Here is a 27051-nt window from a genome sequence, read left to right on the forward strand (position 1 = left end):
TCTGATCTCCAGTTCCTTGCCGTGTGCCTCCCCCCTGACCACACACGCACAATGCCTCCTGTCCAAAAAAGAAGGACTTTTGAGCCTTCTCAATGCCAAGGTCAGTCCAGTGGTCAATTCTGTAACTGTTTATCTGTTTTAATTTAGGCTTTGAAGTCTCTCACATCATCATGCTCTCGTTCCAGAACCGGACCTGAGATGAGGCACTGGCAGTCCATGCTTCCACGACCCAGCACCTTGGTCCCCAAGAGTAACCCTTCATTTACAGTCCTCATGGATGGTGAGGTCATGGGCTCTGAGAACCGCTGCTTGATGGTCAGGGCTGGCGGTGACTTCGGTTGCTGGCTCTCCTTGCTCAACTTAAGGATGCAGAGTCTGAAGCCCCAAGGGACCAGATCGCACCCAGTCCAAAATCGGCCACGGTGGCCACTCTTGGGAGAGCCTCTTGACTCTCCTTCTTTGGGGGTCCCGTTTCCGTTTCCTTTTCTTACTTAGCTTCCCGGGGAGCGCGGGGGCAGTGCCCACGCTCCGCGCCCACAGCTGCGGCCCCAGACTCAACAGCTTCTCGAGTCCTGGACTCGCGCCCGCGTTTTTGCCCCGCGCCATTGTCCCCCCCGCCCCCACCCCCGGCCCGGCGGTCCAAGTTTCCCCGCAGCCGCACCCGGCTCTCCGGCCCTTCCCGCCCCGGCCCCTGGCCTCCTAGCCCCAGGCGGCCGACACACACCCGCCCCAAATTCTCCCCGAGGCTCCCCGGAGTTCCAGCTTCTGCTCTGCCCCGGGCGGTCCCGTGCGGACACCCACCCCGGCCCCGGCCCCGGCCCCGGCCCGGCCCGGCCCGCGCACTCCCTCCGCTGCGGCCCCGCCGGGTCGCCGCTCCCGCGCGCCCTCCCTCCCCCGCCGGCGGGCGCGCCCCGGACCCGCCCGGGAGCGGCCGGGCCGGAGCGGGCGGCAGGCGGGGCGGCGGCTCGGGTTTCGGCCCGCCCCCGGCGCCGGCGTGACCCCTCCTCCCGGGCGCGGGGCGGGCCGGGCCAGCTGGCCGGCGCCCCGCCCCGCGGCCGCGGCTGCGGGCGCTATAAGAGGGCGGCGGCCGCGGCGCACCCTGCGCGGAGTCGGGAGCGCGATGGTCAGCCGCCGCGGCGCGGCAAGATGCTGGATGGGTCCCTGCTGGCGCGCTGGCTGGCCGCGGCCTTCGGGCTGACGCTGCTGCTCGCCGCGCTGCGCCCTTCGGCCGCCTACTTCGGGTAGGTGCCCTGGGCGGGCGGCCGCGCGCAGGCGGGCGGGGGCGGCGGGGGCGGCGGGGGCGCCGGGGGCGCCCGGAGCCCCGGGGCCGCGCGGTCGGGGTGCCCGGGCCGGCGCTCAGCGGGGCCGCCGGGTTGCTTGGAGCTGTTTGTTTGCGGCTCGCGCGTCGCTCGATCCGTGGGTCTGTGTCCCCCGCCGCGCACTGGGGTGGAGAGGCCGGCATGCCCGACGGGCTTGCTCAGGGTCGCGGTCTTCACTGACCCCAGCGTCGGCGCCGTCGGCGCCTTAGGCCGCGGCGTTCCTGCCAAAAGGCTGGAGCCTCCGGCCCTTGCCCACCACCCCCCTTTCTGTCTTCGAGAAGTTAATTTAACAACAACAAAAAAAATACGTACAAAATCCAGATGTTCCTTGCGCTGAGCCCCAAAGGGGGAAAGAAAACCCTCCAAGCTGGAGAAATTTATTTTTCTTGCGCGTTGCTTTTGACGCCCGCCCGGGCCCCAGCCCCGGCCTTCGGGAGCGCGTCTGTGAGACTTGGCCAGGGCAGTGGACGCCGCTGTCCCGCGGGGTCGCCACCGCAATTTCGGGTCTTGGACATAGCAGTTGGCGGCGGCGGCACGCCTGTCTCCCGCTCTAGTTCCCTTCCTCCCGCTCTCCTCCCTCTTTCTCAGGTCTGGGATGCCTGAACCCAGCGACCTTTAGAGGGACCCTTGCCGCGCTTGGGGCGTGCGGAGGTCCAGAGTGGCAGCGTGTGAGGCAGCGCCCCAGCCCTCTCCCGAATCCCCGGGCGCCTCCCCTGGGAGCCCTGGCTGGCCCCTCGGGTCGTAATCGGCGTCCCGGGCGCCCTGGGGCGCTCCTGGGCCGCCGCCCTCCGCGGTCACCTGTTCCCTTGCCTCTGGCCCAGGCGCGGCGCGTGCATCGGCCTCGCCGGCAGAGGGCCCCGTTGATCCAGGAATCTGGCACCCGCCGGGGCAGGGAGAGGCCGGCTGGGCCAAGGAGCCCTGCAGGTGTATCCTGTTCTCAAAGAAAATAAAATATTTTCATGGGAAACTTTCCCTTTGTGTTTTTCTTTCTCCTCCTTTTCTGTCTGTTCCTTTCTCCTGGGTTGTCTCCCAGGGTCAACTTCGTGTCTTGGTTCCCCTGGGGTCCCCACCCTGGCCCTCTCCTGGCTCAGACTGTGGGTACAGCCCCTGGTCTTGGGCTGACACACCCCTGCCCGCCATCTGTGCAGCCCTGAGCCTCACCCCGGGCAGGAGGGAGGGCCAGAGGATGGCCGCCTGGCCACAGGTCCACCGTGAGTCACAGCCTTATCCGCCAGCTGTGCCTTACTCTCTCCAGCTCAGCCATGAGGCTCTGCTCACTAGGCTTCTGACACACCCTGGGCTTGTCTGGGCAGCAGGTTTGCTCTGCCTGGAGCTGCTCAGACGCTCGGAGATGAGCGGGATGGGATTCTGGGCCTCCATCTCTGAGCTTTGCGGTTTCAGACCTGCCTGTGTGTTACAGCTCCGATGATTCCTGGCTGCTGGCTAGCTTCAGATGGTGACGGCTTCAGCACCACTGTGTCTCCTGACACAGCCCCTCTGCCCAGCTGCATGGTCTCAAGAACCCCTCAAGGGAGGCCTTCTGAGTGTTGCCCGAGAGCAGCTCTCCTGGTGGCTGTCCGCTGAGGGAGGAGCAGATGCGTTGCCCCAGGGGACAGCTGTCTCTGTAGGGGCCCAGAGTCAGGGGGGCACTGGGATTCTCATGGACCAGGAGTGGGTTCCTCCCTGAGCCAGAGCTCAGAGGAAGCAGGGGAGAGCCCTCCCTTGAGTTGATTCCTAAAATGTTGCAGAGGAAGGGAAGCAGGGGAGAAGATGTACCGCAGGCCGTCCTATGTCCAGAAGTCCTGCTCCTAGCCCAGCCGAGGGAGGAGGTGGGCTCCCGAGGGCCCGAGCTGGAGGAGGAGCCTCCCTGCAGGCATGGTGTGCTGGGGACCCCTCCCCAGCCTGGAGTGCACAGGGAGTGGGGAGAACAAACTGGAATCCAGGGCGCTTCTCTCCCTTCCCCCTCCGCAAAGCTCTGCCTGGCACGAGGCTCCCAGGCAGGAACGCAGCTCCAGTTACAGCCCAGGAACCCAGAGAGGAGAGGCTGGCCCCGGGGAGGGTCACGTGGCCAGCGGGAGCCCTCCCTGCCCCCTCCCTGAGCTGCAACCCAACCTTAGGCTGCCCTTCCCTTCTCTAGGCCTCTGGCCACCCCACTAATGGACCCCTCCAGTTGGCCCTTGGCCGTGCCGAAGGGGCTCTCCTCTTTTCCTCCCTTGGCCCAGCTCTGTATCTCAGCCTGATTAGCAGGTGGCATTACCATCTGGCTCTCCCAGGGCTGCCAACGTGCCTGTGCTCCTGGGTCTGTCTGCCCAGCCCCAAGTCACAGACCCAGGCCCTCCCCTGGTGGCTGCGAGGGTGGGTTTCAGACTTTGCCTCCTTGTCCCCTACCCGTCTCCCAGAGTTCTCAGGTGAGGGGATGAATCTGAAAGTCTAGAACAGGGTGGGGAGGCGCCTCTGCTGGGCCGTTTGTATTCAGAAGGGTATGGAGTCCAGGCCTCAAGGTCTCGGGGCTGTTCCTGCAGCCCTCTTCCTGGGATGCTGTGCAGCAGAGAGCCAGCCCCTGCAGGGCCCTGGGCGCATGGGGCCTTCCTCGTGGTTTCTTAGAAGACAGGAGGCTAGGTTTGGGGTCTGGCCACTTGCCCTCTGCATCACCCCGGGAATGTTTGCAGGCCACTTGGGAGACAGGCGGGAGCGGGCGCCCTGCGGGAGTGCTGCAGGCAAGGGCTTCCTCTCTGGCCTGCTGTGGCTGGGAGCCCGCGTGGAAGGGGCAGGGCTAGGCCTAGCCTGGGGGAGACCTCTCCCACCGAGCCCAGGCCTGGGGTCTCCAGCCAGGCCCCCACAGCAGGCCAGACATCAGCGTGGGTCAGGGGCTTAACCAGCATGAGAGGCAGGCTTTGGGTGCTTCCGAGGGGGCGTGGGTGCTGGGTGGAGCGGGACCTGCTGAGGCTGGGTGGGTACAACCCCTCCCATCTGATTCGTCCAGCTTGGTGCTGTTGGTCCACCGGCGCCGTCACTGTCCAGTTCCAGAACCTTACCCTCTGCCCTGAGAACCTCCTGTCCGACACCCAGCCCCCTCCCCTCCCCTCTGGCCCCATGGCCGCTACTCTGCTGTCTGCACGGATTTTCCTGCTCTGGACGCCTCACGTAAACAGAAGCACATGCTGGGTGGCCTTCCAGGTCTGGCTCCTCCCTGGGGGTCATTTCCAGGGTCCCCCACCTCTGGCTTGGCTGGTGCTTGCCCCTCATCCGGCTGTCCTCCCTGGGACGAGCAGACAGGTGCTCCACAGTGCCCGTCAGCTGACAGCTGGGTCACTCCCACTGTCTGGTTGTTCCGGACGCTGTTGCTGAGCAGGGGTGTGGGAGTGCTTCTCTCCTTGAGCAGAGGTGTGTCTTCAGTCCCCTGGGGTACGCACCTAGCAGTGGGGTTGCTGGGTCCCGTGGTCACTCCGGGTCTGACTCCGAGGAGCTGACAAGTCGTTATCCCAAGTGGCCATGCCATTTGGCCTTCCTGCAGCGTGCACTGGGCTGTCCTCCGCATCCTCTCCGACGCTTACATCTTCCTGGTTCTGGCCACCCTCGTGGTGTGAGTGGCGTCTCACTGCGGTGTCGACACACACTTAGCAGGTGGCTGATGACGCGGAGCCACGTTCTCTGGCTTTTGGGCCTGTGTCTCTTCTTTGGAGAAGCACCCTTGGTCCCTTGCCTGTTGGCCAGGTCATCTGTCCTTGCTGTCGAGTTGTCGGTGCTCTTCAATTGCTCTGGCTTTCTCTGGGAGGAGAACCTCGTCTCTGATCCCTCAGCAGTCGGACCCTTACCCTGACCCCCAGGGGCCTTCCGTGAGGCTGGCCCTTGCCCTAGCGTGTGGTGGGCGTCTGGAGGCCTCCCCGGTTCACAGGAATTTCTTGAGTCTGCCTGTTCTCAGAGGGGGGTGGAGGATGCTGTGTTTCCTGCCTGGGGCTCGCGTCAGACCCCTCAGGGTGAAGGGTGGGGGACGGCACCACCCCGCATCCCCACCCGACCGCCTGCTTCTGTGCTGATCCTGGCTGGGGTTGGCACCAGGCCGTGCGCCCAGTCTGACCGCTGCTTGGTCAAGGGGTATTCAGCTGGCCCCTGGAGAGGTGGTAAGGTGGGAGGGGCCTGAAGGTAGAATCCCCAGGCTGCCTGGTGCTGAGGACAGTGTGGCGGAGGCACATGGAGCAGGGAGGCTGGCAGGCAGGGTGTCTGAGGCCTGGGCTCTTGCTCTGAACAGAGTGGGCAGGCGGGGAAGTCGGGAGGGAGGGGGTTGGGCCAACTGGAAGGCCAGGCCTGATTAGGAGTGGCCACCACGTTGTAGGTGGGTGCTGTCCACAGAGACCCCAGGTCAGGACCCCCCAGGAGCCTGTGGGAGCCGAGGGCTAGGGAGGGATCCAGGGCAGGGAGTGAGGAACCACAGGGCCGCCTGCCTCTCAGAAGCAGCCTGAAAGTGCGCGAGTCAGTGGTCACAAGCAGACCAGGCCTCTGGCCAGAGAAGGAAAGCTCTGGGGGCTGGGGAGATGGGTGTGGACATGGTGTTCGTCTTTGGTGACCAGCAGGAGGACTGCGGTGCCCGGGCAGGCAGGCGTGGGGTGGTGGGGAGCCCCTGTGTGGAGCACAGAGGGACTTAGGCCCCGCATCTGTCCTCAGCCTGCCCCAGGGATGCGGGGGTCTTCCCTGGCCCCCGGCGAGGGTCCGCAGGCTCCCCGGAGCTCCCTCCAGGAGCGTGGTGTAGGGCAGCCCCGTGGCGGGTCTGCGGTGAGGCGGCAGTGCCGGCCACCTGGTCCCCCTCAGCTGTGTGAGCAGGTGTCCTGCCCACAGCCGGGCCGTCTGGACGGGGAGTCAGCTGCCTAATCCCATTCCCACCCTCGCCACACGCGCTGCCTCCTGCTGCAGCGGCTCGGGTCCTGCCCTGCCCAGGACCCAGGGGGTGCCAGTCAGCGTCCAGACGCCCCAAGGGCAGGGCCTGCTCCTGCCAGCCCTGTCCCACCCCCACCCTGGACTGTGGCCATCCCAGGAGAGGCATGTGGGTGACTTTTACTGGAGAAAAGAATGCACAAGTCCAGATTCCTCCCAGGGCCCTGAGTCCGGGGTGACTGGCCGATAGGTGGGTGGACGGGGCGTGAGGACCGCCTGGCTTCTGCTGCTGGCTGCAGAGAAGGGACACCTGGTGACAGGCCTCGGCACTCGGCCTCAGTCAGCCTCCGGGCACCTGGCTCCCCTTGTGCATTGTGCTGGGTGACCGGGTGCCCTGCTGGTGCCCAGCAGGCTGCAGCAGGCTCAGGACCAGCCCAGTTGTCTGGGGACCAGGCAGACTTCTGGCATGAGCCTTTGGGTGGCCGTGGATGAAGCCAGGCCCCCTGAACCCCAGGGTGTGCCGTTGGGGGTGCCCTCCTGACCAGTGTCCAGCTCCTGGCAGGGCCAGGGTGAAGGGTGTCCTTTGCCTCTCCAGCCTCACCTGTGGCCTGCGGGCCTCCCCTGTCCTGGAGGCTGCTGGGTCGCCCTCTCCTCCAGACGCCCCCAGCAGCACAGCTACGTTTGTCTTTCCTGGGTAGCTGACCCTGGGAAAGCAGGAGGCCTGCTCTGAGTCCTTTCCGAGTGGACACTGTCCCCTGCCCACAGGTTCCTGACAGCCGAGGCCCTTGAGGTCCCTCTGCCCCTCTGCCACTGTGCGGGGCTCATGGCGTGCATTTGTCCAGCAGTAGTCCAGACCTCTTTCCTGGCTGGCCCTGGCTGGCCCTGGCTGTAGCTGAGCTGTGTCCACACCTGCTGGTCATGGCCTAGTGGAGGTTTGGCCGCCTACCCTGAGCTTCTATGCCCCCAGCTGCCAGGCCACCTGACCTCCTAGTGCGTGGATGGTGGACCACAGTGGTCTCCAAGACCACCGTGAGGATGTGTCCTGGTGTGTGGATGGCCACAGGGGTGACCTGACCTCCTAGTGTGTGGATGGTGGACCACAGTGGTCTCCAAGACCACCGTGAGGATGGGCCCTGGTGTGTGGATGGCCACAGGGGTGACCTGACCTCCTAGTGTGTGGATGGTGGACCACAGTGGTCTCCAAGACCACCGTGAGGATGGGCCCTGGTGTGTGGATGGCCACAGGGGTGACCTGACCTCCTAGTGCGTGGATGGTGGACCACAGTGGTCTCCAAGACCACCGTGAGGATGGGTCCTGGTGTGTGGATGGCCACAGGGGTGACCTGACCTCCTAGTGCGTGGATGGTGGACCGCAGTGGTCTCCAAGACCACCGTGAGGATGTGTCCTGGTGTGTGGATGGCCACAGGGGTGGCGTCGGAGCCTGGCCTGGCCTGGCGGCCACCTCCTGGTTCTCCTGTGGGGGTTGACCTGGAAGTACCTCGTTGGCCAGGCCCAGCCCAGGGCAGGTGTCTGGGGACAGCCTCACTGCACCCACTGATCTGGGTGGCTCCAGGCCGCCCCTGCTCTGGGCCCTGTAGGCCCACCCCTCCCAGCAAGGTCCCTGCTGGCCTGGTTTCACTGCCCACAGGAGGAAACCCCGCCGCCCAGCTGGCAGGCCCAGTGCCTCTGGCCAGGCTGCCGGACGAGGTGAGGGAGAGGCAAGCCACAAGCCGCGCTTGCTTTCCTCCAAGGGGAAGTGGGCGGGAGGCCTGGCCGTGAGGAGATGCTGCCAGGGCTCCCAGGCCCGGACACCAGGCCCCGCTGTCCTGGCGGAGAGGCCCGGCGGAGAGGCCCGGCGGAGGCTGCAGCCCCAGGTTGCAGTGCCAGCCAGCCAGACCTGGGTCACTGGGCGCCTTGGGGAGAGCCAGCTCTGGGAGGACTGATGCACCCAGGTCCCACGCTGCCCTGCCCCGTGGCCGCGGCCATCTGAGGGCCACGGGAGCCGCGGTTACGGGCAGAGGTGGCCCCTCCAGGAGGCCTCTACAGCCTCTCCTCCCCAGGGGTCCAGTGCACAGCCCTGAGGCCCAGGTGCTGCCGTGGGACGCAGCAGGCTCACTGAGAGGGTGGACGGGGCCGCTTCTCCTAGGCTCCAGCCGTGGGCCTGCAGGGGGCAGCTGGTTCTGGGGTCCTGGCTGCGTATGTGTCCTCTGCCTGCTCGTTTGGCTCCCCGGTGGTGGGAATGGGGTGCTCGGGAGCCCTCCTCGTCCCTGGCGATCAGGTGTCCCTGCCTGGGCCCGGCTTCTCTGGGCACCGGCTGTCTGCTGCCCTGCAGGACACAGCATGCTCAGGTCAGAAGCTGGCCACGGGCAGGCCTGAGCTGCAGGCCGTGGGGCAGGTGGAGGGTTAATCTCAGCCCCGGTTCCTCGGAGCTGGAATTTGTTTTGATTTTGTTTCACATAGAAATTGAACGCTGTCTGGCCAGGCTGAGGTCCGCGGGCGGGGCTCTGCGGCTTCAGGGACTGCAGCCTTGGCTCCACTGCCCTGGCCGGGAGGGAGCTGGGTTCCCGGGCAGGGTGGCCAGCGGGGTGGCCGGGCCTGCTGGCAGCAGAGAGGGCTGCCGGGGCGGCGGTGGGGACCTGGCCTCCTTCCATCTCCTGGGGAGGAGCTCACGGCTCAGGTGCCTGGGCACACTGCCGTCATGGTCTGCCTGGGGCGGGCCAGGGGCCCCGGCTTGGTCAGATGGGCCTCCCCAGAAGCTGGGACAGGGTGGGCTGCCGGCCTCTCAGCCCTGGCCTCTCTGCTCCAGCCAGCCTCCAGGACTCGGAGCCATCCTGTGACCTCCCAGGTCACACCTCCCCAGCGGAGGCCGGGGCTGCCCGGAACCCACTTCGTGGTGTGGAACCGTCACGTGTGCCGTGCGCCGACTGCTGCCCGGCCCAGACGCGTCCCCCTTTCCAGAAGGCATCTCACCCTCCCCAGCTGCGGCTGACGACGGCACGGGAGGGAGCGGGCTCGAGCGGCCGGAGCCGGGACTGCGGGCGCCCCATGCAGCCTGCGGGACCCTCCCTGGAAGGCAGCCTGGGGTGGGCGCTGGCCGTGGCCCCAGGCCCCCGCCACAGACCCTCCTGAGGAGCGGGTGCCGGTCTGGCGCTGTCCTGCGGGGGCTCTGCAGCCCTGGCCACGGCACTTGAGCCCAGCCCCCTCGGTGTCCTGCCTCTGGAGCCGACGGGGTGCCCAGCAGGCCGGGCACTGAGGGCGGCCTCAAGGCGTGTGGGCATTTGTGTAGACACCACCAGCAGCGAGGGCCACTTGGCTCGGAGAGTCCCCTCCCAGGAAGTAAGGCTGCACCCTGTGCACACATGTGCACACGTGTGCACAGGGGTGTGTGTGGAGTCTGTGCATATGTGGGCACATGATGCACATGTGACACGTGTGCATGTGTGTGTATTTCACAGCATGGGTTAGAATGGATGTGTGTCCATGCAGGAGTGAGTGAATTGTGCATGTGTGTGAGTGTGGGGGTGTGTGTCTGTGTCGTGTGTGTCTCTGTGTGGGTGTCTGTGTGCACAAAAGTGTGGGGGTATGTGTGTGTGCGCAAATGTGTGGGGGTATGTGTGTGTGCGCAAATGTGTGGGGGTATGTGTGTGTGTGCAAATGTGTGGGGGTATGTGTGTGTGCGCAAATGTGTGGGGGTATGTGTGTGTGTGCAAATGTGTGGGGGTATGTGTGTGTGTGCAAATGTGCGGGGGTATGTCTGCATCTGGGGTGTGTGTGTGTGGGTGTGTCTGTAGGGGTGTTTGAGTGTGTGGAGGTGTGTATGTGTGTGCACAAATGTGTGGGGGTATGTGTGTGTGCAAATGTGTGGGGGTATGTGTGTGTGTGCAAATGTGTGGGGATATGTCTGCGTCTGGGGTGTGTGTGTGTGGGTGTGTCTGTAGGGGTGTGTATGTGTGTGTGTGCAGGCGTGCCTATGTGGGGGGTGTGTGTGAGCATGTGTGTGTCTGTACCTCTGTGGGTGTGTGTATGGTATGTGTGCGAGCATGTTAGTTATACCTGTGTGTGTGTGTGTGTGTGTGTGTGTGTGCGCGGGTGGGAGGTGTTATGGGAGCTTGTGTGCATGTGTGCTGGTGGGCGTGCGCGCGGTCCTGGGGCCGGCGGGCGCGTCCCGTCGTGGTGCCCGTGCACACAGTGCCGTTCTCTGCATGTGTCCGGGGCGGCCGAGCTGAAGGGAGGTTGAGGGCCCAGGACGAGGCTCACCCTGAAGGAGGCTGGTGTGGGCCGGCTCGCAGAGTGAGGGCCAGCAGAGGCCCAGGCCTGCTGCCGCTGGGAGTACTCGGACCCCCCAGCCAGTGGGAACCCCGAGACCACCATCTTGGCCCCCAGGCAGGGCCGAGGTGATGTGCAGAGTGCTGCTGGGTCATGGGTGCAGCCCAGGCGCCTTCTGGCCTTGGTCTTGGGTGCCCTGGGTGCTGCCCTGGTGTCGCTGGGGACCTGGCTGCCCCCACCCCAGAGGCTGCTCCTGCAACCAGCTGCCTCGGTGAGGAGGGTCGGCCTCCCGTCCAACCAGCTGCCACGGTGAGGAGGGTCGGCCTCCCGTCCAACCAGCTGCCTCGGTGAGGAGGGTCGGCCTCCCGCCCAACCAGCCGCCAAGGTGAGGAGGGTCGGCCTCCCGCCCAACGAGCCGCCACGGTGAGGAGGGTCGGCCTCCCGTCCAACCAGCTGCCTTGGTGAGGAGGGTCGGCCTCCCGTCCAACCAGCTGCCAAGGTGAGGAGGGTCGGCCTCCCGTCCAACCAGCTGCCAAGGTGAGGAGGGTCGGCCTCCCGCCCAACCAGCTGCCACGGTGAGGAGGGTCGGCCTCCCGCCCAACGAGCTGCCACGGTGAGGAGGGTCGGCCTCCCGCCCCTGCAGGACCTCTGCAGCCAGACGTGGCTCCCTCTGAAGGCTGTCGCCAGGTCCCGCCTCCAGCCGCAGCCTGCTGGGGCTGTGGTGTCCTGGGGTGAGGCCGCGTCCCTCCCGCGCCTGCCCTTCTGCATGCAGCCCCCTGCCCTGCGTTCGCCTTTCCCACAAGGACGCGCTTCTCTGGCCTTAACCCCGTCCCGGGGAAGCTGCCTCGAGGGTCCACGCTCCTGGTCTGCGGGGTCCTGCCCAGGCCGTGGCTGCGCCGTGCGCTGTGGGCGCACACCTGACCCCTGCGAGGCTTAGCCTGCTTCAGGACGTCGACCGCTGAGGCTCTTAAATTCAGCAACCTGCGCATGGCGAAGGATAAGGACCACGCGTGACCCCGGGCTGGGACCTCAGAGGTGACAGCCCAGGCCCAGCGCCACACCACAGGCAGAGCGGGACAGCGCTTCTCACTGTGCCCCGAGAAGGCCGACGACCAGGCCAGGAAAACAAAAATCAAGAGAAACGGCGAAGCAGCCAGGCTTGGAATACCTGTGAGAGTGAGAGACGCAGTCGCCAACCCAGCACGTCTGGAAGGCCAGCCAGGCCGGGGACCGTCAGTCAGAGACGAGCAGCTGCTGGCGGGAGTGAGAAACCAGAGCCTGGTCACAAGAAACTGTCCAGAGGGCAGCGTGGTGAGGAGCCACAGAAACCTGGGGCCATGCCTCCTGCACCCAGGGGAGGGACAGGACAGGAAGAGCCAGGAAGCCCGGAGTCTTCCAGGCAGAGAGCACAAACGCATCTGCCCAGCCGCGCAGCACGTCAGGATCTCACGCACCAGAGCCACAGGCTGCAGAGCAGTCGCGCAAACCAGTGCAGCTGGCGCCCTGGGCGCGCGGGGCGGACCAGCTCCAAGGGCAGAAGGCCCTGGGAAAGAGCGAGGCCCTGTGAGGGGCACAGGACGGTGCCGACCAAAGAAACCGTCCTGTTGGGCCCGAGATGGCACTGCAGTGCCCAACAGCAGGAACCTGGGCACGGGGTGCCCAGGGACCCAGACGGGGAGGCAGCGGAACTGCCAGACCCCGTGCTGAGGGCGGCCGAGGAACCAGGGAACACGCGAGCAGAGTCAAGAGGAGCAGAGGGAAAACAGGCCAGCAGAGAGGGCAGAGCACAGGACAGGGCGGCCACCCCGCCAGGTGGGACCAACAGCACAGGACCCCAGGCCCAGAGTGCAGTGCGTGAGGAGGATTGGACTGGGGTCTCGGTTAAGAGCCGTTGGGGAGGCCCCGGTAAGAGGCCACCAGGCTACGACGGTATAGAGATAGAGGCTGGGGACACACTCCAGGTGGGGCTCCGCAGAGAGGGAGTGGGAGGAAGAAGAGGGCTCTGTATGGCACCCAGTCAGGATGCCTCCCTGTGCTGCCCTGGCCTGTGGCTCTGTGCTGCCCTGGCCTGTGGCTCTCTGCTGCCCTTGTCTGTGGCTCTGTGCTGCCCTGGTCTGTGGCTCTCTGCTGCCCTGGCCTGTGGCTCTGTGCTGCCCTGGCCTGTGGCTCTGTGCTGCCCTGGTCTGTGGCTCTCTGCTGCCCTGGCCTGTGGCTCTCTGCTGCCCTGGCCTGTGGCTCTGTGCTGCCCTGGCCTGTGGCTCTCTGCTGCCCTGGCCTGTGGCTCTGTGCTGCCCTGGTCTGTGGCTCTCTGCTGCCCTGGCCTGTGGCTCTGTGCTGCCCTGGTCTGTGGCTCTCTGCTGCCCTGGCCTGTGGCTCTGTGCTGCCCTGGTCTGTGGCTCTCTGCTGCCCTGGCCTGTGGCTCTCTGCTGCCCTGGCCTGTGGCTCTGTGCTGCCCTGGCCTGTGGCTCTCTGCTGCCCTGGTCTGTGGCTCTCTGCTGCCCTGGTCTGTGGCTCTGTGCTGCCCTGGCCTGTGGCTCTGTGCTGCCCTGGTCTGTGGCTCTCTGCTGCCCTGGCCTGTGGCTCTCTGCTGCCCTGGTCTGTGGCTCTCTGCTGCCCTGGCCTGTGGCTCTGTGCTGCCCTGGCCTGTGGCTCTGTGCTGCCCTGGCCTGTGGCTCTGTGCTGCCCTGGTCTGTGGCTCTCTGCTGCCCTGGCCTGTGGCTCTGTGCTGCCCTGGTCTGTGGCTCTGTGCTGCCCTGGCCTGTGGCTCTCTGCTGCCCTGGTCTGTGGCTCTCTGCTGCCCTGGCCTGTGGCTCTGTGCTGCCCTGGTCTGTGGCTCTGTGCTGCCCTGGTCTGTGGCTCTCTGCTGCCCTGGCCTGTGGCTCTGTGCTGCCCTGGTCTGTGGCTCTGTGCTGCCCTGGTCTGTGGCTCTGTGCTGCCCTGGTCTGTGGCTCTCTCTGCTGCCCTGGTCTGTGACTTGGATCCTGCTCTCTGCCAGGTGCCAGGACTCAGACAATAGGTTAGGAGGAACTGCCGTGAGGACAGCTCGTGTCCTCAGTCCCTGTTCCAGGAGGAGCGTCACAAGCCGACCCCAAAGGCTCCTGAAGGAAGATGGTGCAGGCAGTGTGCCCAGCATTTAGCTGGTGCCCCGCTTGTAGCGGCAGTGGCGGATCATCTTGGAAGCAAGCCCAGGAATTGTCCGAGTCTGTCCCGTGACGGGGGATTCCGGAGCATGCGTTCCCTGCCTAGGGATGGAAAGCGGGGCAGCCAGTTTGGAAAACCTGCTGACAGTTCTCCAGAAGTCTACACAGGAAGCTCCCTTTGACCTGTCGTGCCCCTTCCCAGGTGTGTACCCAAGAAAAGCGGAAGCTCTTCCCTCAAACGTGTGCGTCCCACAGGCTCATGCGTGGTGGTGGAGCAGCAGGCCTGGCCCCGGGTCCATCCCTAACACATGGGATGCAGAACATGGCCATGCCCTGGCGGGGTACTTCCATCCTACCGAAGGCCGTTCTGACCTGTCCATGCGGAGACCAACCTGGTGGGCACTGTAGCCAGTGAAGCAAGCCAGGCACGGAGGCTCCACTGCCCTTGGACCCAGTCAGAGTCACGTCCAGAGCAGGAGCGTCTGCTGAGACCCAAAGTGACTGGGTGGACGGGCCTGTGGCAGAAGAGCAGGTGGATCCTTGCTGAGGTGACGAGAGGGCCCTCAGCTCGACGGTGGTGGCCACACGTGTGTGAGTGTGAGAAGGGCTTTAGTGCATCTCGTGGTCCGTGACTTCCACCTCAGACTGCTCAGAGCGAGGGGGAATGGGGTTGGGACGGAACTCACTCCACCAGGAGAATCGGCCTCGGCGGCTTTATGGCAGGTTCTTCCAGATAACGGAGAGGACGTGATCTCCTGGCACCAGCTCTTCCAGGAGATTCAGAGGCACCTGCCAAGACACTGGGACTGGGCGGAAGAGCCCGAGAAGAAACCGGAGAACGCTGGCGGAAATCCTGGGTGAGGTTCCCAGAGATGGTCTGTGGGCCCAGAGCAGGACGGAAGCGTTGGTTGGTCCACTGCAGAAACGCAGCACTTCCAACAGCAGCGCAGTCCTGGGGCAGCCCCCCCCGAGCAGGGCAGGGTTAGAGTTGTGTCTCTAACGGGGCAGGGTGGCGTTCGGTGGCTTGCAACATCCACCTACGGATTTTTTTCTTTTTACATGCTGGGGATTGAACAGAGAGGTGCTTTAGCACTGAGCTACATCCCCAGCCCTTTTATTTTTTTATTTTGAGACAGGGTCTTACTAAGTTGCTTTGGGCCTCACTAAATTGCGGAGGCTGGCCTCAAACTTGCAATCCTCCTGGCACGGCCTCCTGAGTCACTAGGATTACAGGTGTGCACCAGCCCATTTTAAGGATTTTGAAAGCTTCTTAGTGAGCTAGGAACCACAGGGAACTTCCACCTGATCCAGGGTGATCAAGAGTCATGCTTAGCAGTGTGAGGTGTCAGAAGCATTCCACAAAAGTTCAAGCACAGGGTGGGGTGCCTGTGCTCCCCCTTGCGTAAACCACAGCGATTCTGGCTGCTCTGGCAGACCGTTCCCCTCACGGAGCGGTCGGAGTCTGGCGCTGTGGCTGTGTCCTGCGCTGGCTCCTCTGGTCTCCACCGCTGTCTGGGGCTGTCCTCGTGCTGGCTGGCTGCGTCTGGTGGCAGGGGCCGTGCGGGGCTCGGGGAGGGAGACCAGCGTGACGGAAGCCCCCACGGTGTCTCCTCACTGTCAGCGAGCGGGACTTGGCTGCATGGCCATTCCTGCCGGCCAGGGGCACCTCTGAAGGACCGCAGTGCTGTGTTCCGGAGGCCGTGCTTGGAGGACAGCCGGCTGAGGCTGCGGCGTGGCATCCAGGACTCTCCGGACCAAGAGAGACACACACAGCGGCCAAGCCAGGCCGAAGGATTGGAAAGGGAGGGTGCAGAGGCTAGAGAGCCCTGGCCACGGTGGGCAGCGTGCGGAAGACCCGTGCCCTGCAGCTGCTGAACTGCCGCGCGGGGAGCGCGGCCACCCTGCACAGTGGGGCGGGCCGCGTGGTCGCGGGTACGCAAGGCCTCAACAGGCAGCCCAGGAAGCAGAGCGTGGGTGGGTCGCCAGCTGCGGACTTCAGGGAGACGCGGGGCGCCCGGCAGAGAACAGGCTGCGCGTGCGGGCGTGCGGGCGGCTCGGAGCACCACGTTGTGCGACCAGGAATGCGGCTGCTCAGTCACACACCGAACTGTCCTTCCGCCGAAACCCCTGAAAACCTGTCGCTAACCAAGACAAGTTTGAAAATCAAAAGAATAATAAGAATAGATTTAAGAAAATGAAGAAGCCAGGCTCCTCTCTGCACAGTGGTGTGCGCCAGCACCGGAAGCCGCCTGCCAGAGAGGCTGCAGAGCCGGCCAGCACAAGCGTCCACTCGTCATCCGCAGGCCCGGGACTTGCAGCAGAGGCGGGCAGGGCTGCCTGCGTCCAGGCACGCAGACCCGGGAGCCCCGTGTGCTGGGGCCAGCTCCCCATCGACTGCCCGGCGCCTGCAGGAGGGGCTCCGAGGAGGCCAGCCCGTGGTGCCGTGGCGAGGGCAGACCCCGTGGACGCCCGTGTGTCAGCAGAGGCAGGCGCTTTGGAAGCCCTTCGTGATGTGAGGGCAGTGGCTGTTCAAACCGCCTTCCCGCACCTCCACTTTGAAGTGACAGGGTCCCCACGAAGGGCTGAGGGCCGCGTCCTCACCCACTGCCCCGCGTAGTGAGAGGCCCAGATGGCCGCGCGTGGCTGACGTCCCAAACGCACTTCCTGCTTAGCGGAAGCCAACCCCTCCTGCCCCCGGAGGGTGCTCGCTCGCGGAGTCCCGTCTTTCTGTGCCTGACCTACTGCACACCGCCTAATGACCCGGCTCCAGCGCGCTGCTTCTTGGATGGCCGTGAGCACGCCCTGTGGACGGGCCAGCTTTCCTTCATCAGCTGGCAGATGGGCCGGGCTGCTCCTGTGTCTGGTGCTGTGGGCAGCAGTGCTGGTGCCTCTAGGACGTGCTGACCGTGCCCTCTGCAGGCGCACCCACAGCACGTTGCTGGACTGGACACGGTGGTGGACGGGCTCACCTCCCACCCAGGACACCGCTTCCCTGCGCCCACCACCTGCTGTCCTTGCAGTAGCTGTGCTTCCAGGAGTGCAGGCGTCTCCGTGGGGTTCTGCGGTGCACTCCCTGACCATCGGCATTTCTTCACGTCCTGTTGGCCCTCTGTTTATCCTCATTTGAGACATGTCTGTGTACCTCTCTTGCCCGTTTATTAATTGGGTTGTTTCTTGCTCCTGAGTGGAGTTCCTCATGTGTTTTGGATACTAACCTCTTATCAGAGGTACGATTCTGAGCTGGGTATGATGGCGCCTGCCTACAATCCCAGCTGCTTGGGAGGCGGAGGCAGGAGGATCACAGATCTGAGGCCAACCTCAGCGTCTTAGAGAGGCCCAGTCTCAGAGTCTCCCTGTGGTCTGGGAGTGCCCTCGCCTCTGAGGGTGGCCCCTCTCTGTTGGCTGTCCGTTGCCACGCAGCCCTTCCGCTTGTGCCCTCCCGTCTTCTACCGTTGTCCACGCTGCTTGTGCTTCGGGGTCATGTCCAGGACGTCGCTGCCAAGACCAGTGTTGTCTGCGTTTCCCGTTTTCCTCCAGCGGTTTCATAGTTCAGGCTGAGGTCCTGACTCCCCGACCTGCTCCAGTTGGGTCTGTGTGTTGGTGACTTGCGACCTCGAGGTTAGAAGAGGAACGCCTCAGGGAGGCGGTGCCCGTTGTGCCATCCAGCTGCAAGCTGGGCAGAAGGGCCTGTGCCCAGGGAGCTGCCGTCCCACCAGGAGGGGGCGTGCTGGGCTCTGCAGCCTGGGACCCTGGCTCTGTTTGCCCCGTCGCAGGCAGGCTGCCCGCTGGGGCCGGTGGCAGCTGCGTTGAGCCTGGCAGCAGGTGGGCCTCGTGAGGAGGACAGCTGGTCCCGTGGGCAGACGCCAGCCCCCCGGGCCGGCGTGCGGGGCGGGCGGGCAGAGGGACGGCTCGCCGACGTGAGGCGAGGCCGGGCCCCAGTGACCTGTGGCAGGTCTTTCCCTGTCCTGGGCGTCCGCAGGTGGCGTCCGCCTTGTGCCGGGCTCCGACCCGCCTCTGGGTGCCCTGCTCTGCTGCACACGTGCCTGCTGCTGCTTTAATGCTGGCTTCACACCTCTGGCTGAGGCCTAGCGTGCCCAGCGTCCTTCCTGGACGTCCACTTGACCAAACTGTGGCTGTGCGAGGACCGCAGGACGTGGGGTTCTCAGCTCGCCCATGGCGAGGCTCCCGCCCGGTGACCTCGCCCACCCCAGGGCCTGGGGAGGGCAGACTCGCAGGCCAGGTGGTGGATGGAGGAGTGCGTGGCCGCGCTCCGGGGCCCGGCCAGGGCAGGCTGCTCTCCTGTCCTGCAGGTGCCGTCGTCAGAGCAGTGCTGGCTTCCCCTGCGCCTGGTGACCTCCGCGCTTCCTCTAGTGTGTCCCCGTGTCTGGTTCTGAGCCGACACACAGAGCGTGAACTCCGCTAGCGCGGGCCGTTCTGATGCTAAGTCAGGGAAGCCGTCTTGCTCCTCCGACGCCCACCGGACACGCAGGGCGCGGTTCTCGCCGCAGTCGCCCTCCTGTGCCACGCACACACGCCTCTTCTTCTGCCTACTTTGTCCATTTCGACCGAGTCCTGTGGTTCATTTATAGAAAGCAGATGTCACGGATGCAGGCACGCATGGCGTGCTCGCAGAGTCTGCTGCAGGGTGCAAGGCGCACACTTACATTTTTCCAATATTCTCTTAGCTCCTTTTTTTTTTTTCCTGTGTAGAGACTTTTTTTTTAAATACTTCAATCAAATGTAGTTCTTCTTCTACACCAGCTGGTTCAGTCAGAGAGCAGTGCTGCTGTCTAGGTCATCGTGGGAATGCCCGTCCTTTGTCCACTACTCCACGGGTCATTCTTAGCCGGCGATGTTTGTATGGGGGAGCCGTGTCCTGAGCAGATGGAGGCCACTCCTCAGCCCTGGGGCCTCCTGCACCATGTGCCACAGCCCCGTCCGCTCCCCTCTGCCTGCCCCTTCTTGGGGCTCACCTGGCACCTGGCTGGGGACCCGAGCCTCTAGGACAGTTGTGCCCTGAGTCTACACCCAGAGCCACAGCAGGGACAGCCGAGGGCAGAGTGGAGAGCACAGGCTGCCATGGGGACCCGACCTTCTGGTCCTCACAGGGTGGGACAGGCCAGCTCAGGGGGGACCCGACCTCCTGGGTCCCCTCTTACAGGGTGGGACAGGCCAGCTCAGGGGGGGACCTGACCTCCTGGGTCCCCTCTTACAGGGTGGGACAGGCCAGCTCAGGGGGGACCCGACCTCCTGGGTCCCCTCTTACAGGGTGGGACAGGCCAGCTCAGGGGGGGACCCGACCTCCTGGGTCCTCACAGGGTGGGACAGGCCAGCTCAGGGGGGACCCGACCTCCTGGGTCCTCACAGGGTGGGACAGGCCAGCTCAGGGGGGACCCGACCTCCTGGGTCCCCTCTTACAGGGTGGGACAGGCCAGCTCAGGGGGGGACCTGACCTCCTGGGTCCTCACAGGGTGGGACGGGCCAGCTCAGGGAGGGACCTGACCTCCTGGGTCCCCTCTTACAGGGTGGGACAGGCCAGCTCAGGGGGGATCTGACCTCCTGGGTCCCCTCTTACAGGGTGGGACAGGCCAGCTCAGGGGGGGACCTGACCTCCTGGGTCCCCTCTTACAGGGTGGGACAGGCCCTGGGGGGAGCGAGCTCCTGGGTCCTCTCAGGGTGGGTCAGGCTGGCCCGTTAACCTGAGGGAGTGGCCTCTGGCCATGAGCAGACGGGGTACGGGGTGCAGCACGGTCCCCACCCCTGCGGTCTGCTGTGTGTCGGGAGTCCTGCCCAGGCCCCGTCCCCCGCCTGTCTTGATCCCCCTCTGCCTGCCCCCTCGTGCCCCTCCCGCGTCTGCAGCTCCAAGCACACCGTGCACACCGTGCCCCCCTGAGGGTCTTGCCTCAGTGGCGCCCTGGATGCAGGAGTGTCTCGGCGAGTGGAGGCCGTGGCATGTGGAGGCGGATGCTGAGGCCCGTCTGGGTGGCTGCACTCTGAGCCCAGCTCTGACGTCCTGTCTGGGGACGGAGGTCTCCACGGTGTGAGTGCCTTGAGTCTGGGTTGTGACGCGGCCTGTCTTGGTTCTCTGTATGCTGGGTGGCCACCAGGTCCCGTCCCCAGCCCGCTCCACCCCTGGTTTCTGAGGGCCCTGAGGCTGCAGCCATCTTGAGCTCAGCCACCTGGTGAGGCCTGGATGTCCACAAGTGGCCTTCGGTACTCCTGGAGGTCCTCTGCTCAGATGGAGTAGACTTGGTGGGGCTCTAGGCCCGTCTGCCCTGTCAGCTCCTCCAAACCCGAGGCCTCCCTCCAACCTGGGGGCTCTGGCTCCCAGGTGCCTCTCCCTGGAGGCGCTGCCTGTGCCCACTGTGGCCCTCCCTGGCACCCCTCTGCACTGCTGCAGGCCGCATCCCCGCCCGGTGCTACCAGGGCCCTGCCCCTCCGTGGGGCTGAAGCATCCCTGCAGTGACCGCTGGCCCTCAGTGCAGACCACCCTCCGTGCGATTCCGTAGCGCCCTGCAGGGGGCTCAGATGAGGGCCACCTTTCAAAGCTGGTATCCCAGATCATGCCCAGAGGGGCCTGGGCAGGCAGCACTGCCAGCTACCGAGGGGCAGGGGGACAGTCTCCTGTGGGCTTGGGGCGGGGGCTTAGCCTTGCCCGTGTGCTGCTGCTTCTCCAGGGCTGGAGGCCTGGGTGTGGCAGGAGGTGTGTGTGCAGCCTGCCCGCGTGGGGAGCCGAGGCTGTGGGTGATGCCCAGGGCAGAGCTCGAGTTGTGGTCCTGGGATGGAGCAGGGCTGTGGGCTGCCGGGTCAGGGCTCAGCACAGAGGCTGGGAGGCCTTGACTCAGCGTGGAGCAGGCTCTGCCTGGACGTCTGTGCACCTGGGCAGGGGCCTGGTGGACACGTTCAGGGGTTGCATCTGCTGTGGGGGACGTGGGGCCCAGCAGGCCTGAGCTTGGAGGAAGGAGGCACAAGGGGCTGGGCAGGAGGTCCATGCCTGCGAGGGGAGGAGGACGGCCCCTCCTGGGTCGTGAGGCTGGGGGATCAGCTTCCCGGCCTTCCTGTGAAGAGCGAGGATCCCCTGCAGTGGCTTCACTGGGAACCGTCTGGTCACTCTGGTGGCCAGTCCTGCCCCTCCCATGGCTGAAAGACCCCACCTGGATCACCAGGGCAGCTGTTCAGGCTGCAGAGGGCAGGGAGGAAGGAGCAAGCCAAGGCCCGCCGCTGAGGGCACAGACCCATGGGGCACCCCCAGCTGGCGACAGCAGAGGGGGTCCCCAGGCCAGGGAGGGGTGCAGACGCACATCAGCGAGGCTGCAGCCTGGATCTGGCCCTTTCTCCCTGCTGCAGCTTGAGCCTGGCTGTGTGTTACGGGTGGGACGTATCAGGGAGGGGGGCTTCAAGGGTCTAGGCAGTGTGGCCGGTGTGGACGGGACCCTGCCCCACGGCCACCCTCCCCCGCTTGGCCCTGGGGGATGGCTCTTCTGTCCCAGCCTCCGCGGTCCTGGCTGGAGCGGGCTCACTCTTGCCTCTCCCTCCCCAGGCTGACTGGCAGCGAGCCCCTGACCATCCTCCCGCTGACCCTGGAGCCTGAGACGGCTGCCCAGGCTCACTACAAGGCCTGTGATCGGCTGAAATTGGAGCGCAAGCAAAGGCGCATGTGCCGCCGCGACCCGGGTGTGGCGGAGACGCTGGTCGAGGCGGTGAGCATGAGCGCGCTCGAGTGCCAGTACCAGTTCCGCTTCGAGCGCTGGAACTGCTCCCTGGAGGGCCGCTACCGCGCCAGCCTGCTCAAGCGCGGTGAGTGCCCTGGGCCTGCCCAGGTCTGGCCGAGAGCCCGCGAGGCAGAGGTAGGGCCTCAGGGCAGGGGGCACATCCCGCGCATCCCTTCAGGGCTGGGTCCCGGTAGCCCAGGCTGGCTTCCGGCAGCAGCTGGGCCGGCACTGGGCGCCCCCTCACCTCCCTCTGGCCCCCTCCATTCCCTGGAGGCACAGGACGTCTTTGCTCAGTCTCTGACAGGGCCCAAGGACAGACTCCCCTCTCCTGCCTCCTTCCACCTGGGGAACGGAGGCTGGACCCCCTCCACAGACCGAGGACTCAAGGTGGCTCTGGGTAGATGCTTAGTGAGGCCCTGCACGGAGCCATCCCCAGCACTGCCAGGACAAGACCACCTACCCTTCCCTCCCGGGAGTGAGCACCAGGAGCTGGCGGGGACGCGAGGCCAGGGCACCCCGGGCGTGCTGCAGCACCTCCTGCCCTCCCAGGGACCCACCCTCCAGGCAGGCGGCACCTCATACCCTGCCCAGCAACAGTGAGGCTGGGCTGCAGCTGTGTGTGACATGGGAACCTCCAGTGGGCTGCAGAGTCCAGGGGCCTGCCTGGCCACCTGACCTCGCTGACCTGCCCCTGCTGACCCCAGGCTTCAAGGAGACCGCCTTCCTCTATGCCATTTCCTCGGCTGGCCTGACACATGCCCTGGCCAAGGCGTGCAGTGCGGGACGCATGGAGCGCTGCACGTGCGACGAGGCCCCGGACCTGGAGAACCGCGAGGCCTGGCAGTGGGGCGGCTGTGGGGACAACCTCAAGTACAGCAGCAAGTTCGTCAAGGAGTTCCTGGGCAGGCGGTCGAGCAAGGACCTGCGAGCCCGTGTGGACTTCCACAACAACCTGGTGGGCGTGAAGGCAAGTGGAGCTGGGGGGGGGGAGTGGGGGTGGGGGGTGAGTGCAGGAGGGAAGGGGTGGGCGGGGCCAGGGCGAGTGGGCAGGGCCAGGCAGGGCAGGACAGGTGGAGAGGCGGGGTGCAGAGTGGGTGGAGCTTGGAGCAGTGGGCATGGGCAGGGTAAGTGGGCGGGGCCAAACAGGGCAGGTTGGGTTCAGGGCAGGTGGGGAGGCGGGGCGCAGAGTGGGTGGAGCTTGGAGTGCAGTGGGCGGGGCCAGGGTGAGTGGAAGGGGCTGGGTGAGGGTGTGGGCTGGAACGTGAGCAGCTGGACACAGGATGCCCTCTGGTGCCCCGTGAGACCTCCCCTGCTGTGCCCTGTGGAAAGGAGGAGCTAGAGGTGCATGGGCTGGTCTGTGAGGAGCCAGCTGGGTGCGACCCTCGGATGTGCCCCTCCTGCCAGGGTGTCCCTCAGGCCTGTCACCAGACTGTTTGTTGGGAGCAGCCACAGTGGGAGTGTGTGGCCTGGGGAACCTGGGAAAGGTCTGGGGTGCAGAACCCATTCTCCCAAGTCAGGTCCGTCCAGGTTTGTTCTGCCACCCCATCTGTGGCCAGGCTCTGAGTAGAGGGATAAGAGACCCAACTTAAAGGACTCAAGTTTCAGAAAAAGAAATTTTCGAGCTCTCCAGTAGCCCTTTTGGGGGCTCTGGACTGCAGACTGGGGCCCAGTGAACCTGGCTCTGTCTGTCCTTCACATGGCTCCCCACCAGCAGCTCCTGGTGCTCACTCCCGGGAGGGAAGGGTAGATGCCAACTCAGACGAACACTGGACAAAGCCCCAGCACCCAGACCCGGACCCTGAGCAGCCCAGACCCCCGAAGGCTTCAGGCCAGACTGTGCCTGAGAGTTGCTCCTTGTTGGGAAGGCGGAGTTCTGGTCACCTGCTCACTGTAGGGTCAGGGCTCTGGAGCAGGGCTGGCAGGCCGGGAGGCCGAGGGCAGATGCAGTTCCAGGCCAGGCCCTGCCTCTCCTTTGTGCCTGACCCCTCCCTCCCCAGTCACCCTCTGTGGGCCCTTAAGGAAGAGTCCGAACATGAGGGAGCGCGGAGAAGGCAGCCACGTTTTAATGACGCCAGGTTTCTCTGCAGAGCACCCCAGAGTGGAGTCCCATGGCCGTAGGAGGGGAGGGTGCTGCATTTCTCAGCCCCTCCAGCCTGCCCTCCTGCGGCCACGTGGGAGCTCAGTGGTCTGCCTCGGAGCCCGCCTGGGAGGGCGCCTCTCCCCTCCCCACTTGCCTCTGCCCCAGGACTCAGGAGGTCCAGCTGGAGAGCCCATGGGAAAGCCAGCCCGTCTCGGGCCCCAGTCTGGAAGAGGAAGCACCAGCCTCCTCCCAGACGCGGATGTTGGTGCTCAGCCGCGCCTGCTCCCGAGAGGAGGCTGTCCCAGCAGGTGGCGTCTCCTTCCTTCTTGGAAGCTGCTCTCACTGGAGTGGATCTGCCCCTCCGCGGTCTGCGGACCAGCAGCGGGGGCTCTGGGCCATGCCTGTGTGGTCCCCATCAACTGGTGGGGACACGGTCAGCCCAGATGCAGTCCACTGGGCCCGGTCACACGTATCCGGCCTGTCCAGTGAGTGACATTCTGAGACACAGGAGACCTCAGTGTTGAGGAGGCAGAGGGCTGGGCAGCCAGGCAGGACGGTGTCTCAGCAGGGTATGGCGTCTACTCAGGGGTCTGCCGGGGCTGCCTGGAAGCCCAGGTCAGTCATAGGATCTCAGTCCTGGGTGGCCTCTGGCTTGGGCCAGCGAGTGGAGGCTCCATGTCGGATAGACAGTGGTGACCCCTGCTGGCCAGGTCTGGGTCTGCTGTGGGTGAGGGACGGTGAAGTCCAGCCCTGAGTGGGCGGTTGGTCTGTCCTCTGGTCCTCGGGCCCACCTGGCATGCCGCTCACCTCTACTGCCTTCTGCAGGTGATCAAGGCCGGGGTGGAGACCACCTGCAAGTGCCACGGAGTGTCGGGCTCCTGCACGGTGCGGACTTGCTGGCGGCAGCTGGCGCCCTTCCACGAGGTGGGCAAGCACCTGAAGCACAAGTACGAGACGGCGCTCAAGGTGGGCAGCACCACCAACGAGGCCACTGGAGAGGCAGGCGCCATCGCCCCACCGCGGGGCCGGGCCTCAGGGGCCGGCAGTGGTGACCCACTGCCCCGCACACCCGAGCTCGTACACCTGGATGACTCACCCAGCTTCTGCCTGGCCGGCCGCTTCTCCCCAGGCACAGCTGGCCGCAGGTGCCACCGTGAGAAGAACTGTGAGAGCATCTGCTGTGGCCGCGGCCACAACACGCAGAGCCGGGTGGTGACAAGGCCCTGCCAGTGCCAGGTACGCTGGTGCTGCTATGTGGAGTGCCGGCAGTGCACACAGCGAGAGGAGGTCTACACCTGCAAGGGCTGAGCCCCAGCCCTGCAGCCCTGCCGCGTGGGTGTAGGCCGTGCACACAGCGAGAGGAGGTCTACACCTGCAGGGGCTGAGCCCCAGCCCTGCAGCCCTGCCGCGTGGGTGTAGGCCGTGCACACAGTGAGAGGAGGTCTACACCTGCAAGGGCTGAGCCCCAGCCCTGCAGCCCTGCCGCGTGGGGTGTAGGCTGTGCACACAGAGGAGGTCTACACCTGCAGGGGCTGAGCCCCAGCCCTGCAGCCCTGCCGCGTGGGGTGTAGGCCGTGCACACAGCGAGAGGAGGTCTACACCTGCAAGGGCTGAGCCCCAGCCCTGCAGCCCTGCCGCGTGGGTGTAGGCCGTGCACACAGCGAGAGGAGGTCTACACCTGCAAGGGCTGAGCCCCAGCCCTGCAGCCCTGCCGCGTGGGTGTAGGCCGTGCACACAGCGAGAGGAGGTCTACACCTGCAGGGGCTGAGCCCCAGCCCTGCAGCCCTGCCGCGTGGGGTGTAGGCTGTGCACACAGAGGAGGTCTACACCTGCAGGGGCTGAGCCCCAGCCCTGCAGCCCTGCCGCGTGGGGTGTAGGCCGTGCACACAGAGGAGGTCTACACCTGCAGGGGCTGAGCCCCAGCCCTGCAGCCCTGCCGCGTGGGTGTAGGCCGTGCACCAGCGAGAGGAGGTCTACACCTGCAAGGGCTGAGCCCCAGCCCTGCAGCCCTGCCATGTGGGGTGTAGGCCGTGCACACAGCGAGAAGAGGTCTACACCTGCAGGGGCTGAGCCCCAGCCCTGCAGCCCTGCCGCGTGGGGTGTAGGCCGTGCACACAGCGAGAAGAGGTCTACACCTGCAGGGGCTGAGCCCCAGCCCTGCAGCCCTGCCGCGTGGGTGTAGGCCGTGCACACAGCGAGAAGAGGTCTACACCTGCAGGGGCTGAGCCCCAGCCCTGCAGCCCTGCCATGTGGGGTGTAGCCTGTGCACACAGCGAGAGGAGGTCTACACCTGCAGAGGCTGAGCCCCAACTCTCCAGCCCTGCCGCATGCGGTGTAGCCATGCACACAGCGAGAGGAGGTCTACACCTGCAGGGGCTGAGCCCCCAGCCCTCCAGCCCTGGGGCATGGAGTGCCGGCAGTGCACACAGCGAGAGGAGGTCTACACCTGCAAGGGCTGAGCCCCAGCCCTGCAGCCCTGCCGCGTGGGGTGTAGGCTGTGCACACAGCGAGAGGAGGTCTACACCTGCAGGGGCTGAGCCCCAGCCCTGCAGCCCTGCCGCGTGGGGTGTAGGCCGTGCACACAGAGGAGGTCTACACCTGCAGGGGCTAAGCCCCAGCCCTGCAGCCCTGCCGCGTGGGTGTAGGCCGTGCACACAGCGAGAGGAGGTCTACACCTGCAAGGGCTGAGCCCCCAGCCCTGCAGCCCTGCCGCGTGGGTGTAGGCCGTGCACACAGAGGAGGTCTACACCTGCAGGGGCTAAGCCCCCAGCCCTGCAGCCCTGCCGCGTGGGGTGTAGGCTGTGCACACAGAGGAGGTCTACACCTGCAGGGGCTGAGCCCCAGCCCTCCAGCCCTGCCGCGTGGGGTGTAGCCATGCGCACAGCGAGAGGAGGTCTACACCTGCAGGGGCTGAGCCCCCAGCCCTCCAGCCCTGCCGCGTGGGGTGTAGCCGTGCACACACAGGAGGTCTACACCTGCAGGGGCTGAGCCCTGGCTGCCAGCAGCGCATAGCAGGAGGCAGCTCCAACTGCAAGGACTGTGCATCCGCTGTTTCATCAGCCGGGGTCCCGGGTTGGTGGCTGGGTCAGCTGTCTCCCCCTTTGGAAGGCCCAGAGGTGGGGCCAGCTTCCCTCTGGCCTCCCCAACCTCTGCGCTCCTGCCCAGGGCCTTAGTGTCCTCCCCGTGACCCGAGAGCGTTGCCACAATGCTTTCTGAGCTGTCTCCCTCCCTGACTCCAGTGTCCTGTCAGGGCCCAAGTCCCTCGACTGCCCCTCCCGGCCTCGGGGCTCCCTCCGAGGCTTGGAGGGCCGCGCACCTTGGTGACCACGTGGCTGCCAGGGGTACCCAGCACCAGCACTGTCTTCAGAGAGCCAAACCACTAGGAGAGCGTGCAGCCCTCCATCTCAAGGGCCCTGCTGCCCAGGTGCCCGGGCCGGGAGGACTCTGCCATCCCTCTCTGACACCAAGCACTTCTCTTTGGAGTGAGTATCAGTGACTAAGTTATTATTATTATATTATATTATTATTATTATTATTATTTAACTAATATAATAATTATTATTTCCTCCATCCCCACTGCCTCTTGGGCTGACTCTTTCCTGTCTTGCCTGAGCTGGTCAGGCAGGGCTCCTCTGCCCCTCTGCTCCATGCTTCCTCCTGTCCT

The 27051-nt window shown here is 65.5% G+C and overlaps 1 protein-coding gene across 4 annotated transcripts; it reads left to right on the forward strand.

Annotated features, from left to right (window-relative positions):
* Nucleotides 1-1064: 1064 nt before the first annotated feature.
* Nucleotides 1065-25974, forward strand: Wnt9a (Wnt family member 9A). 4 transcript variants are annotated; one of them, XR_007106842.1, is made up of 5 exons: nt 1065-1241; nt 21136-21392; nt 22012-22274; nt 24213-24751; nt 24903-25974. XR_007106842.1 is itself a non-coding variant. In XM_047537995.1 (5 exons), exons 1-5 carry the CDS (start codon nt 1147-1149, stop codon nt 24921-24923), a joined length of 1098 nt encoding a protein of 365 aa, XP_047393951.1. In that variant the 5' UTR covers nt 1065-1146; the 3' UTR covers nt 24924-25974. The 4 variants fall into 4 exon arrangements, 3 of the variants coding, with proteins under 3 accessions (XP_047393951.1, XP_047393953.1, XP_047393950.1); XM_047537995.1 differs by having other exon boundaries at nt 24213-24674; XM_047537997.1 differs by having other exon boundaries at nt 24213-24674; nt 24981-25974.
* Nucleotides 25975-27051: the final 1077 nt, after the last annotated feature.

Source organism: Sciurus carolinensis, unplaced genomic scaffold (genome assembly GCF_902686445.1).
Source record: "Sciurus carolinensis unplaced genomic scaffold, mSciCar1.2, whole genome shotgun sequence".
NCBI classification, from domain to species: Eukaryota; Metazoa; Chordata; class Mammalia; order Rodentia; family Sciuridae; genus Sciurus; species Sciurus carolinensis.

Excerpts from the sequence above, each read along its gene's own strand:
- Wnt9a (XM_047537994.1), top strand. The coding sequence starts at position 1,147 with ATGCTGGATGGGTCCCTGCTGGCGCGCTGGCTGGCCGCGGCCTTCGGG. Across the intron at positions 21,393-22,011 it reads CGCCAGCCTGCTCAAGCGCG|GCTTCAAGGAGACCGCCTTC; the intron begins GTGAGTGCCCTG and ends TGCTGACCCCAG. Across the intron at positions 22,275-24,212 it reads ACAACCTGGTGGGCGTGAAG|GTGATCAAGGCCGGGGTGGA; the intron begins GCAAGTGGAGCT and ends TGCCTTCTGCAG.